Raw genomic sequence first — 17,550 nt, 5'->3', positions numbered from 1 at the left:
AAAAACCAAAACCAACCAAACAAAAACTGTTTGACCAATTCATTAGTGTCCCTACTTTCCCATAGTTCTGTCAACATTCTCTACTTTTGTCTTCATTCCATGTTTTTCAATCTCTTCTCTTCCCACTTTCTTCCAGTGTAAATTATGATTTTTCTACTCAGTTGAAACAGCTCTTTCCAAGGATGCCAAAGACCAATTACTAAATCCAAATGCCTTTTCTTGTTTTTTTTCTAAGCTCTGCAGCATTATACTCTTTGACACATTACACTATACTTCAGAGATACTCACTTCTCAGGGTTTTGGGGAAACTGCTCACTCCTTGTAATCCCCTGTCTGTATGGTCATTCTTTCTCAGGCTCCTTTACTGGATAACTCATATCTTGTCCTCTATAGATATAATTCAAATGTTTGGTCCTAGGCCCTCTTTTCTCTCTACATTCTCTTGGTAAGCTCAGCAGGCTCAGTGGATTCAATTATTTCTATGAAGATGATTTCCAGATCTATATATCTGGCTATGCACATTTCTCCTACACTGAAGTCTCATGCTACTGACTATTGGACAATTTACATAATTATCTCATAGGCAAATCAAACTCGGTGCAACAATACAGAACTTTAAGTTTATTAAAGTCCAGTCATAATGATGATAGTAGTGGATAATGAAACTAGAGACAGATTGTAAAATGCCAGACACAGGAGTATGTTTGCTATAGTTTTTATTCTAGGGGTAAAAGGGAGTCACTGGAGTCTACTGATCAGGGAATGTCATGGTCAGACTTCTGCTTTAGGAATTATCACTTTGACACAATTTAGGAGGCTCTTATAGGAATTTCCTATAGAATTGTGGAACTAATCTTCCTAAACCTCAGGTAGAAGCATGTCACTGCCTTGGTCAATAGACTCCAGTGATTCCCCCCAGCCCCTAGGACAGGGACAGAAACTTTTCTGCCAAGGACAATTTGGATATTTATAACATCATTCTCAGACCATACAAAATTATCAGCTTAAAATTAGCCTGCTATATTTGGTCAAAGAATATAATGCTGCAGAGATTAGGAAAAAATCAAGAAAAGGTATCTGGATTTAGTAATTGATCTTTGGCATCCTTGTAAAGAGCTGTTTTAAGTGAGTAGTAAAGTCATAATCCACAGTGGAACAAATTGGGAAGAGAAGAGATGGAAAAATATGCAATAAAGACAAAGTAGAGAATGTTGACAGAACTATGGGAAGGCAAGCACACTAATGAATTGATCAAACAGTTTTGATGGCAAAATTAATTCACCCCTAAAACAGATAAAAGCTAGATTTATTGAATTTCAAGTCCTGTCTTTATTGTAAGTCAGATGTTTCCCACTTCTGCTCTAGCTCTACTGCAAAATAAGAGCTTCCAACCTATCACTCAGGCAATTACATACTACTCCTCAAAACATTTTTTGGCAAATCAGCTTACTGCTTCTCCTTATAGATAGAATGATTTAAAAATACCTCCTCCTTAAAAAGGGGGACAGGAAGGAGATGAGAGGAGAGAGGGGACTGAATGGGGTAAATCTCATTACATTAAGAGGTACAAAAGACTTGGGGAGGAGATGAGAAATACCTGAATCTTACTCTCATCAGACTTAGATTAAAGTTAACTTATATACATACTGAGTTAACTTAAAAAACATACCTTTCAAGTATTAAAAGGAGAAAAGGGGAGGAGGGACGGAGACAGGGAGGGGGAGAAAAAGGGGAACTAACGGAAAGGAAGGGGGGAAAAAAGGGATAGGGAAGGGGGTGGATAAAGGAGGGCAAACACACTGAAGGGGGTGGTATTCAGAAACAAAATACTGGGGAGTGGGGAAAAAAGGAGAAAAATACAAACAGAGGGAAAATAGCATGAGGGCAATAACGACTTAGTAATTATAACTCTGACTGTGAATGGGATAACTCTCCCTTAAAACATTAAGCGAATAGCAGACTGGATTAATAACTAGAATCCTACAATATGCCGCTTTCAAGAAACTCATTTGAAGCAGAGATACATATGGAGTAAAGGTAAAAGGTTAGAGCAAAATATATTTTGCTTCAGCTGAAGTGAAAAAAGCAGGGGTACCAATCCTTATCTCAGACACAGCAGCAGCAAAAACAGACAGCATTAAAAAAGATAAGGAAGGTGATTTCAATACTGAATATATATGTACCCAATGGTACAGCATCCAAATTCTTAGAGGAGAAGCTGAAAGAACTACAGGAAGATATAGACAGCAAAACTCTACTAGTGGGAGACCTCAACCTCCTGCTCTCATATTCAATAAATCAAATCATAAAATAAACAAGAATGTCGTTAAGAAGGTAAATAGATTGTTAGAAAAACCAGATATAGGGGCGGTTTATTTGGCGAGGGGTGGCTAGGTGGCGCAGTGGATAGAGCAATGTCCCTGGAGTCAGGAGTACCTGAGTTCAAATCTGCCCTCAGACACTTAATTATTACCTAGCTGTGTGGCCTTGGGCAAGCCACTTAACCCCATTGTCTTGCAAAAAAATAAAAAAGAAAAAAAAAGAAAAACTAGATATGATAGACCTATGGAAGAAAATGAATGAGAATAGAAAGGAATATACCTTTTTCTCTGCAGTACATGGCACTTATACAAAAACTGGCCATATACTAGGGCATAAAAAAAACCTAATGATTAACTGCAGAAAGGCAGAAATAGTGAATACATCTTTCTCAGATCACAATGCAATAAAAATCACATGCAATATTGGGCCAAGGAGATATAGACCCAGAATTAATTGGAAACTGAATAACCTCATTTAAAAAATGAGTGGATCAAACAACAAATTATAGAAAGAATTATTTTATCCTAGATAATGACAATAATGAAACAACATACCAAAACCTATGGGATTCACTCCAAGCGGCTGTCAGGGGATATGTTATATTTTTAAATGCTGACATGAATAAGTTAGAGAAAGAGAAAATCAATGAACTAAATATGCAACTATAAAAATTAGAGAAAGAACAAATTAAAAATCCCAATTAAATACCAAATTAGAAATTCTAAAAGAAATTCTAAAAATTAAAGGAGAAATTAATAAAATCAAAAGCAAAAACCCCATTAAATTAATAAATAAAACCAAGAGTTGGTTTTATGATAAAACCTATAAAATTGATAAGCCTCTGGTCAATTTGATTAAAAGAAGAAAACCAAACTGCTAGCATCATAAATGAAAAAGGTGAACTCACCACCAACGAGGAGGAAATTAAAGTAAAAATTGGGAATTATTTTGCTCAACATAGATAAATTTGACAGTCTAAGTGAACTGGATGAATATTTACAAAAATATGTTGCCCAGGTTAAATGAAGAGATTAAATACCTAAACAACCCTATCTCAGAAAAAGAAATCCAACAAGTCATCATCACTGAACTCCCTAAGAAAATTCTCCAAGGCCTGATGGTTTCCCAAGTGAATTCTACCAAACATTTAAGGAACAATTGGTTCCAATTCTATATAAGCTCTTTGGAAAAATAAGGGAAGATGGGAAGATGGAACTCTGCCTAACTATTCTATGACACCAATATGGTGCTGATCCCTAAACCAGGAAGAGTTAAAATTGAGAAAGAAAATTATAGACCTATCTCCCTAATGAATATAGATACAAAAATCTTAGCAAAATGATTACAGCAAGTTATCACTACGATAATACATTTTGACCATGTGGGAATTCATCCCAGAAACGCTGGGTTGGTTCAATATTATGAAAACTGTTAGTATAATTATTTAATTATATCAACAACAAAACTATCAGAAATTATATGATTTTATTAATAGATGCTGAAAAAATACAGCACCCATTCCTACTAAAAAACACTAGAGTGTAGGAATAAATGGAGTGTTCCTTAGAATAATAAAGCAGTATCTCTCTGAAGCCATCAACAAGTATTATATTCAATGGGAAGAGGCTAGAGGCATTCCCAATAAGATCAGGGGTGAAACAAGGATGACCATTATCACCACTACTATTCAGTATCTTTTATTTTTTTTAGGTTTTTGCAAGGCAAATGGGGCTAAGTGGCTTGCACAAGGCCACACAGCTAGGCAATTACTAAGTGTCTGAGACCGGATTCGAACCCAGGCACTCCTGCCTCCAGGGCCGGTGCTCTATCCACTACGCCACCCAGCTACCCCATACTACGGCACCCAGCCGCCCCATACTACGCCACCCAACCGCCCCACTATTCAGTATCTTATTAGAAACATCAGCTTCAGTAAGTAGAGAAGAAAAAGAAATTGAAGGAATTAGAATTGGGAAGGAAGAAACAAAACTATCACTCCTTGCAGATGACGTGATGGTCCACCTAGAGAATCCCAAGAAATCATCCAAAAAACTACTGGAAACGATTAGCAATTTTAGCAAAGTTGCAGGATATAAAATAAACCCTCAACTTTTCTATATATGACTAGCAAGATACAGCAGGAAGAGCTAGAAAGAGAAATCCCATTCAAAGTAACCTCTTGATAATATAAAATACCTGGGAGTCTATTTGCCAAGGCAGACTCAGAAATTTTTTTCAATGCATTGGGGTTAAGTGGCTTGCCCAAGGCCGCATGGCTAGGTAATTATTAAGTGTCTGAGGACAGATTTGAGCTCGGGTATTCCTGACTCCAGGATCAGAAACTTTTTCTTTTTAGTTTTTTGCAAGGCAAATGGGGTTAAGTGGTTTGCCCAAAGCCACACAGCTAGGTAATTATTAAGTGTCTGAGGCCGGATTTGAACCCAGGTACTCCTGACTCCAAGGCCAGTGCTTTATCCACTATGCCACCTAGCCACTCCTATCAGAAACTTTTTGAAAACAATTATAAAACACTTCTCATACAAATTAAATCAGATTTAAATAACTGGGCAAATATCAACTGCTCATGGATAGGTAGAGCTAATATAATAAAAATGACAATTCTACCAAAACTAAACTACCTGTTTAGTGCCCTACCAACCAAAATTCCAAAAAAAAAAATTAATGAGTTAGAAAGAGTTCTAAGTAAATTCATATGGAGAAATAAAAAGTTAAGAATTTCCAGGGATTTAATGAAAAAAGTGCAAAAGAAGGGGGCTTAGCTGTACCTGATCTAAAATTATATTATAAAGCATCAGTCATCAAAACTGTTTGGTATTGGCTAAGAAATAGAGCTGTGGACCAGTGGAATAGGCTAGGTGCAAATAGCAGGAGACAACTATAGTAATTACCATAGTAATAAGTAAATGCTGAGTGAGATGGGCAGAACTAGAAAAACACTGTACACCCTTAACAGCAACATAGGGATGATGATCAACCTGGATGGACTTGCTCATTCTATCAGTGTAACGATCAGGGATAATTTTGGGCTATCTGCAATGGAGAATACCATCTGTATCCAGATAAAGAACCATGGAATTTGAAAAAGGTTCAATGACTATTCCCTTTAACTTAGAACAACAACAAAAAAAAGATTATCTTATTGTCTGATCTTGTTATCTCTCATTACTTTTTGTTTCTTCCTTAAGGATATGATTTCTCTCTCATCACTCAATCTGGATCAATGTACAACATGGAAACAAAGTAAAGGTGGGAAAATTGTAAAACTCAAATAAAATCTTCAATAAAAAAAATAAATAAATATAAAAATGTCTGGTATTGGCTAAGAAATAGAGTGGTGGACCAGTGGAATAGACTAGGTGCAATAACAGGAAACGATTACAGTAATCTGCTGTTTGATAAACACAAAGAGTCCAGCTATTGTGATAAAAACTCACTCTTTGATAAAAACTGCTGGGAAAATTGGGAGTTAATATGGAAGAAACATAGATTAGACCAACACCTCACACCCTATACCAAGATAAGATCCAAATGGATACAGGATTTAGACATAAAGAACAATAATATAAGCAAACTAGAAGATCAAGGACTAATTTACCTGTTAGATCTATGGAAAGGGAAGCAGTTTATGACTAAGGAAAAGATGGAGAACGTCACTAAAAACAAACTAGATGATTTCGATTACATTAAATTAAAAAGCTTTTGCACAGACAAAACCACTGTAACCAAGACAAAAGAAATGCAGTAAATTGGGAAACAATCTTTACAACTAATGTTTCTGACAAAGGACTCATTTCTAAAATATACACAGAAGTGAGCCAAAATAAAAAAAAAGCCATTCCCAGTTGACAAATAGTCAAAGGATATGAAAATACAATTTACAGATTAGTAGATCAAAGCAATTCATAGTCATATGAAAAATTGTTCTAAATCATTACTTATTAGAGAAATGCAAATTAAAGCTTCTCTGAGGTACCACCTTACACCTCTCTGGCTGGCCAATATGACCAAAAAGGATGATGATCATTGTTGGAAGGGTTATGGGAAATCTGGGACACTATTACATTGTTGGTGGAGCTGTGAACTCATCCAACCTTTCTGGGGAGAAATTTGGAGCTACACCCAAAGGGCAACAAAAATGTGCACACCCTTTGATCCAGCAATACTACTACTGGGTCTATACACTGAAAAGATGACGAAAAAGGGTAAAAACATCACTTGTACAAAAATATTCATAGCAGCCCTGTTTGTGGTGGCAAAGAATTGGAAATCAAGTAAATGTCTTAACAAACTGTCGTATATGTATGTCATGGAACACTATTGTTCTATTAGAAACCAGGAGGGATGGGAATTCAGGGAAGCCTGGAGGGATTTGCATGAATTGATGCTGAGTGAGATGAGCAGAACCAGAAAAACACTGTACACCCTAACAGCAACATGGGGGCGATGATCAACCTTGATAGACTTGCTCATTCCATCAGTGCAACAATCAGGGACAATTTAAGGCTGTCTGCAATGGAGAATACCATCTGTATCCAGAGAAAGAAGTGTGGAGTTTGAATAAAGACCAAGGACTATTAACTTTAATTTAGGAAAAAAAAAACCCCTCATATCTTATTGTCTGACCTTGCTCTCTCTTATACTTTATGTTTCTTCCTTAAGGATATGATTTCCCTCTCATCAAATTCAATTTGGATCAATGTATACCATGCAAACAATGTAAAGACTGGCAAACTGCCTTCTGGTGGGGGGTGGGGGAGGTAATAAGATTAATAGAAAAATTGTAAAACTCAAAATAAATAAAATCTTAAAAAACAAAACAGGCAGAGAACTAGTGCCTGACTGGCTTGTACCTTCTTTTGTGCTCCATATTTTATATTCCCATTTTTAGTACAGATGGCATTAAGAATTACAAAAGACGAAATTCAAGTAAGGTACTTACCAAAATGTCTAATTTTTTGCTCATACTTCTGCATAAATGATTTGGATTTATCTTCATCTTCTATTTCTTTACTTTTATCTTGATTAATAAAACTCTGAGAAAACAATTTATGAAGTGATCAGAATACTGCTCTGCTTCATTTGAACCAGAAATTCTGAGTAGGCTATATATAATATTCTTTTAAAGCTCAATCATCATTTATGTCTAGACAGCCTTCTTTTGGACAGAGTAAACTCTACCACTATATCAATCCAAGTCCAAGTTTTAATAGATTGCCCTTAAAATCACCCTTTTTTTCTCTCTCTACAGCATTTAAGATATAAAAAACCACCAACCCAACTACCACTGTAACAACCCATGTCTAAAAGTCATATAGAAAAAACAGAGCTAAAGTTTAATTTTAAACTGTTGTAATTTTAAATAGATAGATTTGAAATAAATCCAACCTTATTCATTCATTCATTCATTCATTAGGTTTTTGCAAGGCAAATGGGGTTAAGTGGCTTGCCCAAGGCCACACAGCTAGGTAATTATTAAGTATCTGAGAATCCAACCCAATTTCATAAACATTTAGCATTTTGTGAGATACAAAGTTTCTATAAGACAATGGTACCAGCCCTAGTAGGAATTCTCAGCTTTCTTTTTAATCCATTCTCATTATACCCCACCCCTCACTCCTGGCCTCACAATCGCTTCAGTTTTTTTCCTTTGCATCTTCCTTTTCCATTCTTTCTTTTTTAAGATGTGGTGACTAGAATTCTAGACAGTATTCTAGAGTGGACTCAAATCCAGAGATAAAATGTGTGTGTGTGTGTGTGTGTATCTGGATTAGTTTCCTATAAAAATTTCCAATTCTGGTCCTAATTAGTTCTAATTTACAGAAGAAATCTTGTTCAAGCTAAAATAAAATATATAATTACTTCTATTAAACTCTGTTACTTCCTGAGTAAGACGGTAAAATGTAGTTGAAATTTCTAAAAACCTTTAAGGGTACTACAGAAAGTTTTGTTTTCAAAGTCATTTGAAAGCTCTATTAAAGGACATTTTTTTCAGTTGAATAAACACAAAAAATGACATTTAATCAAGTCCTTATTTAGCTAGGAAAACTGTTAAAGAACAACTTTTTCAGAACATTCTGTTACTACATTGATACACTGAGATTATTACTGCCCAAATAAAAATAATTGTGTTCCAGTTTTCTGCCAACTCTTAGAATCAGCAAGTATTCAAAAACAAAGTATGAGCACTTCCTGTTAATCCTTTTCTCAGTAAATTTTGCCATCCAGATTTCATCTCCATGCCTTAAATTATCTTATAACAAGCACAAATTTAGCCTAGAATAAATCTATATAAAAAGGCACTATTATAAAACATTCCTAATTAATTTTTTTGATAAATTCAGGTCAGATAAGAAACTAGATTTAAAAAGAAACAATTGATACATGTTGAAAATTATAGTATTCCAGATCTGCCACTTATTAGATGTGTGACCTGGAGTAAGTCAGTTCCTGTCTGTGGGTCTTAGTTTCTTATCTGTAAAGTGGATGGTCTCTAAGGTCCCTTCCAGTTCTAAATAAATGATCCTATAATCTTCTCCCTTGTGATACAACTGATTTTCTAAATTGAAAACATTTTTTCTTTAAGAAGAACTTAATAGACAATTCACAATAATAAGACAAATGTTATTCACGCTTTCTGGAACATGCAAGATATCATTACTTGGCATTTAGTTAAGATATATATCCACTCTAGAATGTTTTATGTTTCTGGTCACTGTAAATCAAAAAAGATATAATGGAAATGAAGAAGTAAAACAGTCAAAGAAGGGCAACTGAAGTAATGCACATGTAAAAGTCTTAAAAAAAAGATTAAAATGATCAAAGAAAAAAAAAAGACAATTATATATGAATTAAGGTGACAATTTATAGTTTGATCAAGCTTATAACAGAATAATAGGATAAAAGTACTATCTTTACACCCTGGATATGCAAAATTCTTTTTTAAAAAAATTAAATACATTTTCTCTTCTTCCTACACACTCTGATCACCAGGAAAACAAATAAAAGACAAAAACAAAACAAAACCTTTGTAAGATATATGCACAGTCAAACAAAACAAATTCCCACGTTGGCCATATCAAAAAAATCTGTTTAATTCTGCACTCTGAATCCATCATCTCTTTGTTAGGATGTAGGGCACCATAATAAGCAAACTTCTGAACCACTCCCTTCTCCCCAAACTAATGAAAGAGAAATTTAAAAAAAAGTTTAAGATTCGTTCCTGAATAAATGAACATACATTTATTAAGCATTTTCTATATGTCAAGCAGTGTGCTAAGCACTGGGGATAGAAAGGGGAAAATTGACAGGATTTGATCCAAAGGAGCTTTTGCACTCTAGCTCAGGGAGACAATACTTAAAGAGTGGTGGAAGGCAGGATAGAAAGACTAAATTCTTTTTTTTTTTTTTTTTTTTTAGATTTTTCAAGGCAATGGGGTTAAGGGCTTGCCCAAGGCCACATGGCTAGGTAATTATTAAGTGTCTGAGGTCGGATTTGAACCCAGGTATTCCTGACTCCAAGGCCAGTGCTCTATCCACTACGCCACCTAGCTGCCCCCACTATGCCACCTAGCTGCCCAAGACTGCTAAATTCAAAGGATGAAGCAGTATGTCAAATGGGTAACTAAAGGAAGATGGTAAATCAAGAGTATGCCCCTAAGTTTTACATCAAATGAGGATAATGATGTTTTTCTCCTATAGAGCAATTCATCATTATACATTTTATCATTTTGTTTTTGGGGTTTTTTTTGGCAAGGCAGTGGGGTTAAGTTAAGGCTTGCCCAGGGTCACAGAGTGTCTGAGGCCAGATTTGAGCTCAGGTACTCCTGACTCCAGGGCCGGTGCTCTATCCACTGCACCACCTAGCGGCCCCCAAATTCATTTTATACCATGGTGTCAATTTCAATCTATTCAAGACAATAACTTAATAAGGTAGTTCTTAAAGTACTTGTTAATGATGAAAGCAGTAACATTTGTTTAAAGCTAAGGGTTTTCATTTTCTGAAAATCCCATCTCCATAAGTATTTGATATAGTAATCAGAATTATCTTTTATACGTTGTATTTAATTACTGTTTCTGCAAAATAAATATTACTATTGAAGTTCAATCTGCTAAATAAGCATTCGTTATCTGAAAATTATGCTACATTACTACTACAGAGAGAATGGTAACCTCAATCATTAAATAATATTGTGACATTTTTATTATATATTATAAAATAACAATAAAATTAAATAACTTTATTATTTTCTGACTTTATTATTGAAGTTTTTTGTTGAGAGACATAATTTAGCAGGCAGGTAGAAGGTAATAAAAGGCTTCCTATATAGCTAAATGCCCCAACTTCTTTTCAAGATAAGAGAACTTGGCTCTCCAATTCCTTTACTCAGAGAATTTCAATAATACCAGCTGATGCCTGTTTAGTGATGTTTTTAAAATTTTATTATGGATTCACTTATGAGAATGTGTTCAGGACTGATCCTAGAGAAAATCCAACAACTATTTCAATAGATTTATGTGATAAGAAACTTCTAATTTTGGAAATCCTCAAATCATTGGAAAACAAGTTTTTGAGGTCATAGGATTTTAGAGTTCAAAGAAAACAATTTAGTTCAGCCCCTCATTTAATAAGAGTATATGGGTCTGAAAAGGTTTTAAGTAACTTACCTAAGATCACATAGATATTAAGTAGCAGGTCTGGGTCTGAATCCATATATTCTGACTTCAAAACCCCATCTTTTTTTTTGCAAGGCATTTGTGGTTAAATGATTTGCCTAAGGACACACATTAGGTAATTATTAAATGTCTAAGGCTGGATTTGAACTCAGGTCCTCCAGGGTCAGTGCTCTATCCACTACACCACCTAGCTGCCCCCAGATCTTTCTTAAGGTTTGATTATTGCCTCTCTATCCTTTGACTTTGCCATTTCCCACAATAATCATTATCTATTCCATTCTTAATGATATTTACAAATGATATTCTACTTTCCTAGATTGATAGTTTAGTTTCCTTTAGGTTTCTATGTCTGGAAATTTTCCCTTATTTTTAACTCTTTAGCAAGTATTGTCAACTTTGGCACTTTATTTACCCTTTCTCAGTAAAATAAGGGGTTTTTTTCCTATGCTTCTAAGTCACTATCTTACCTAAAAGTTCTAGGACTAGAATTTAAGCTCTTTTCTTCTTGAATGAAGAACATAGCCATAAAGGTTTGATCACATGGTCTTGGTTCATACAATGAGTCAGTCAATGGCACTATCAAGAAAAGAATTGTTGCCAGAAGTAATTGTGGACCCCCTATAATCTATATCTATAATCTAACCTTGACTTTTACATAGTCTCAGATACAAAAACTTTTTAGAGACAGAGTAAAGGGCTAAGTTATTTGAAATATCCCTTCCAAAGTGATTCTGCCAGGAAGTACATGCTATAATCCAAATGGGAAAGACTACTATTGTTAAACAAATTCAGTAGCTACAAATTAGTGTAGTACAATCAACATTATAACTTTGAGTGAGTATCAAAAACTGGCCATAGTAAGCACAGTATTGAGGATATTTGTTATTGCTAACAGTTTCTATAAATCTTATTGAAATTTGGGGAAAATGCTGAGTGAAAGGATCAGAACCAAGAGAACACTAGACATGTTAACATTATGAGTTGACCAACTATGAAAGATGCAGTTCCTCTGCAGTTCAGAGATCTAGGGAAAACCCTGGGAGACCTGTTTTGGACAATATCATCCACATCCACATCCAGAGGAAAACAAAAACGACTGACAGAATCTGAATGGATACTATGCTCACTTTTCAAAAACTTCTCTTTATGTTTTTCCTTCCTATCCCAAGGTTTTCTTTTTTTACCCTTAGTCCAAATTCCTCATATACAAAATGACTGATATGCAAACATGTTAAACACAAATGAACATGTACAAGTTTTACTAGGCTATTTGCTGCTAAAGAGGGGGGGGTAGAAAAATGTATAATTTATAAATATACAAGTGGAAAAATGTTGAAAAACTTTCATAACATGTAACTGAAAAATAAAAGATAAGAAGTGGGTCACAAGTACAATAAAAAATCCTACTCACAAAAAGAAAAGAAAAATTTTGGAAAAAATGGGGAAAATAATGAGAATATTCTAGGATTAGAATATTAAATGTCCACAAATATACAGAAGTATATTGATAGCTTTTGCATTGTATCCTTTAATAAAAGCTTGTACCTTATTAAAAACATCCTTGCTAATGGCATCCATATTCCACAAACACATTCTCTCTCGCTGTACCAGGGCCTCTTCTTTTTGTCTCCATTCTTCTTCCCTTTGCCTCAGTTCTGACACTGCTGTTTGTGCTTTGGCATGTTCCTGATCCAGGGACTCAGAGTTATGCAGTGCTAAGCTACCAAGTTTCTGCTGAGCTTCAGCTAGATTCCATTTGCATGCTACAGAGCTTTTCACAAACTCTTTCTGCTTTTGGCAAGCCAGTTCAATTCCTTGGTTATACATCTGGATGGAGAACAAAACATTATTTATAACAATTGAAGGAAACAAAGCACAGATTTGTGCAGTACAAACAATTTCATAGTGGTTAGACAATTTTCAATTTTCATTGATAGAAATTACTCAAATTTCTGAGTAAGTTAAACTTTTTTTGAAATTTACCAAATATTAACTAGGAGAAAAAAACCTTCAACTAATGCACCTTTATTATAAGAATCTCATTTACCCTTTAGTATAAATAACCTTGAAGGGTTGTCTTGTGCTCCCAACTTGAACATAAACTTAAAGGATAGGGAAATTTTTTGTAATCTACACAGCAACACAATGCCTTATATACATTTTGATCTCAAACATTTGTAATAATTACAGTGATATTGGGGTGGCTAGGTGGCGCAGTGGATAAAGCACCGGCCCTGGAGTCAGGAGTACCTGGGTTCAAATCCTATTTCAGACACTTAATAATAATTACCTAGCTGTGTGGCCTTGGGCAAGCCACTTAACCCCATTTGCCTTGCAAAAACCTAAAAAACAAAAACAAAAACAATATAATAATTATAGTGATATTAACAGAAGCCTGTAATTTCTCTCCTAAATATAATGACAACAAAATCTTTGGAGTTTTCTTCTGTGGAGAACTAACTTCCTTATACTATGGAATATCAAGAAGTGATTACTTTTTTCTAGCTGTATTCACACTTGCAATCCTAAGTGATTAAAGTCTCTTACTCTAAAATACAACCAACCTAAAAAAATGTTCAGGTGTTGTTTTCATTTAATTCCATTAAAAGAATGCAAAAATGTAAAGTGGTTCTTTTTAAGGTATGCTGAAGGACTCATTGCAATAGTTTGACTAGTAATTCATTAATTGTAAATCACCAAGGCAAATATCCTCCCTCATTTGCAAATTATCTATATTATACGTGCTTCTAAGGGTAAGGTATTCCTCAAGCAAAGTCCCTGGTTTTGTAGCTTCTGGCAAACTTGGAATATAGGACAAAATAGGCATACTCTTTTTTTTTTAAAATTTTTACAAGGCAACCAGTTGCCCAGGATCACACAGTCAAGTATTAAGTATCTGAGGCCCAATTTAATCTCAGGTTTGTTCTCGTTCTCTCTTTCTGTCTCTCTCTCTTAAAGTTTTTGCAAGGCAATGGGGTTAAGTGGCTTGCCAAGGCCCCATCCCATAGCTAGGTAATTATTAAGTGTCTGAGGCCGGATTTGAAATCAGGTCCTCCTGACTCCAGGGCCAGTGTTCTATTCACTGGGTCACCTAGCCAAATAGGCATACTCAAATCCAGATGTAGCACCCACTCACTTTAGGATTTTGCAAATGTTTACCTCATGCTTATATTCTACAACATAATACTTTGCATGTATATAAACACCTTGAAAACTAAAGCACTTTCTTCACAGCACTACTATATGAATACAGTACAAATACTACTCATTTTAAAAAAAAGTTACTGACTTGTACATGGCCGTGGACTTTGAAAATGTCAAGGCCAGACTACAATTTAAGCTTCTAAGCATTTTATACTTGGGGGGGGGAATCTTTGTCCTTATTCAGTTCTCACACTTTACACAGAACTATTAATTATTTGTAAATTCTAAATAAGGTAGCTATTAGCATCCAAGTCTTATTTACTTATTCAGTTGGACTAAATTTCTATTTCTTTACATAACTGAAATCTGAGGACTTCTTTGAAACTTTTCCTCTTCCTCACTGGCAAAAACTGAATGAGAAATTTAAGACTTTATAAAAATGTTTATAAACTGATAAACATTTCCTTCTAATTGGTTCTAATACAGAAACTGAAGAGTTTTAAAGTCAGAAAAACAAATCTCTTAAGTGTGCTTAGTGCAAAAAAATGACCAAAACTTGTAAACTGAAATCAAACTACCATTTTGTAAACTGAAATATCATCATTAGAGTATTTCATCCAAATACTGTTTAACTGTGTCTCTTAACTTTGATCCAAGTATGTAATCTCTCTCTCACTAAAAGAAAAAACTTCACCCACTCAATAAATTTTGGGGAACTTCTGTGAAGCAGTCTCTTTGAACTGAAATTCCTTTATGAAACTTAAAAAATCTATTCCTCGTTTGCTCCTGCAAAACTGATTACAGGGGAGGCTAGGTGGTGCAGTGGATAAAGCACCGGCCCTGGAGTCAGGACTATCTGGATTCAAATCCGATCTCAGATACTTAATTACCTAGCTGTGTGGCCTTGGCAAGCCACTTAACCCCATTGCTTTGCAAAAAAAAACAACCCTAAAAAAAACTGATTACAGAAGTTGTTGTGCAATCTTTTCTTCAAGATATAATGCTACCTTTCATATATGAAGATATTACTGGCTCATAATTAGTAGGACACTGCCAGTGACTCATCTACTCTTTAATACTGTCTTCATTTTTCAGATGGCTGGTCGAAAAACTGAATTTGGTCTGTTAGAGGAATGGATCAGTGTTTTTAAACAAAGTTTTATCATCACATACAAAAAGAGTTTAAGAGAAAAGTTGTTAATTTTCTGAAAAGCATCATTAAGAATCGATTTATTTTGCAATAAAATGAAAACAGAATACTTTTCATTTCACTGCAAATGATTACAACATTGCCTAGTCTCTGGCTTGGAGAAATCTTCCCAAAACACTTCCAGGTAAGGAGAAAAACAGAAAAAGATAAACTAGTACACTGAAAAGTATTTTACATGATAGGATTCAAGAATCCCAAATGTAGTGTAGAGTCTGACATTGCAGACCTGTTATTTTAAATGGTTTATACATTCATGTAAAATAGATGACATTATATAGTTTTGTCTTACTTGATGCTCAAAACAAATTGATGTGTTAAGTACTATAAATGATTCATCATCTCATTTTATAGGTGATGAAGTTGAACCTTAGAGGGGATAAGGAGGCTTTGGTCAAACATGTTCTCATATATGGTTATGAAAGCATAGTCAAAAATGTTGTGAAAAATAAAAGGATACTGGTCATTTGAGTAAGAGGAGGAGGCAGTTTATTATGGAAATCAAAACCAGGATTTCAAAATTGAGTTAGATATCAAAGAAAAGTCCAAAATTTCATTAGAATTTTGTTCAGGGAACCAGTAGACTGGCACTTGTCTCCCTGTTAGTTATTTGTTTCACCAAAGTGATTAGTGAATCACAGAAAGAGAACAAGGCAAGTTTATTTAAAATTTACAATGGGATAGTAATCAGAAAAATAGAAATCTACTAAAAATGTATATGGCATTATGAAGAAGGACTGCCTCAACTTCTTTCAGAATGTAGCTCACAGAATTTAGAACTGGAGGGGATGCCAGCAATAATCCAATCACCTCTTTTACAGATTTCTTTTCAATTTTAATTTTTTGCCTCAAATCGCATATTTAAATCCAAGCTTTCTTATTTCAAAATCAGAACTGTTTCCATTAAGCTAGTATCAAGCTACTCTGAATCTAAATTTGCTGGTGCACCTCACTGTGGAATCACCCAGTCTTTTATTTCCTGAAAGCAAACTACCAAATTCTTCAGGGAAAAAAAAGTCAAAGTGAAAAGGTATGTGTATCAGTATCTAAATAGACATAAGCAAATTGAGGAGCTGGCAGAAGCATTAGCGATGCTTCAGGAGTCCTAGGTCATTCATGGATTTCACTAGGAACTTGGGAGAAAATTTACATCATAATTTACATCATTTTCTTTGAAATTCTATTTATTTTATTCATTTCAAAACATTATCCCGAGAAGGGATCCACAGGGTTAAACCAGTGTGCCAAAAGGGTGCATGACACAAGAAAGAATTAGGAACCCTAGATCTAGTCCACATTTTAGAGTTGAGCAAACTAAGATTCAGATAGTAGGTGACTTGGTAATAAGTTAACAGTCTAAATTCGAACGCAGACTGTTTTTCATTACAGGGCAATACTCAAAAAAAAAAAAGCACGTTTCATGCCAGGGACCCAACTCGGTGGTGCATTTTATGTTACCATTTCTCTTGCGGCCTCTCGGGTTAAGAAAGATAATTCTGCTAATTCTGACCTCTCTTCCAGGTGAAAAGCAAAAAAGGTGCCTGTGTGGGCACAAGAGGAGATCTGAGTGGTAGGAGTGCAGAGGCAGGATTTGGAGCAGAAAGGGTCCCTCTCACCCGGGAGGAAACGGGGTTCAAAGAAAGGGGAGCTACTTCAGAAACGTAGGAAGGGGTCCGGCTGCCCCCAGCTCCCCGCCCCGGCCCCTCCCCCACCCCCACGGGGGAGGGTCGGAAGGATCAGAAACCTGAAGCGGCCAAGAGCGAGCGGGCGGAGACCGTGACCCGGGGGGCGGGGCCGCAGCCGGACCCGGCCGGCCGGCGGGGGCAGGGGTCTGGCAGACCCTCCTCCCTGCCCTCCCAGTCGGTCTCTTTACCTCGGGGTGGTCGCCAGGCGGCCGCGGGAAGCGGGAAGAGCCCGGAGACACATCCAACTCCGACTCCTCGTCGGCCTCCCCGCCTTCCCGAGGGAGGGTCCAGGGTCCGGGCGGCGGCCACGGCCGCTCCATAGCCCCGCTCCCCCCGGCCCCGCAAACCGCCACCTTCAACGGCCCTCCCGGCAGACCGGAACCGGCTGCCCTGCGGCCGCCGCCCCCGGTGGGGGGGCCGTTACCCAGAATTCCTCCGCGCGCGCCGAGACACCGGCACACGCCGAGCGTCTGCCCGGCCCCGGCCCCGCGGCGGAAG

General features: G+C 36.1%; 1 protein-coding gene across 1 annotated transcript in view; it reads right to left on the bottom strand.

The window, feature by feature from the left end:
* The window catches only part of CDC37L1 (cell division cycle 37 like 1, HSP90 cochaperone), a 47,793-nt gene extending 30,243 nt beyond the window's left edge, over positions 1-17,550 (bottom strand). Inside the window, exons 1-3 of the mRNA XM_074197466.1 lie at positions 17,241-17,550; positions 12,562-12,843; positions 7,283-7,376 (exon numbers count right to left, since the gene is read on the bottom strand). Of these exons, the coding sequence (XP_074053567.1) occupies positions 7,283-7,376; positions 12,562-12,843; positions 17,241-17,372 (508 nt within the window). The 5' untranslated portion in view covers positions 17,373-17,550. The remainder of the gene's footprint in view (positions 1-7,282; positions 7,377-12,561; positions 12,844-17,240) is intronic.

Source organism: Macrotis lagotis, chromosome 8 (genome assembly GCF_037893015.1).
Source record: "Macrotis lagotis isolate mMagLag1 chromosome 8, bilby.v1.9.chrom.fasta, whole genome shotgun sequence".
NCBI lineage: Eukaryota > Metazoa > Chordata > Mammalia > Peramelemorphia > Peramelidae > Macrotis > Macrotis lagotis.
This window is presented reverse-complemented; position numbering and strand designations above follow the sequence as displayed.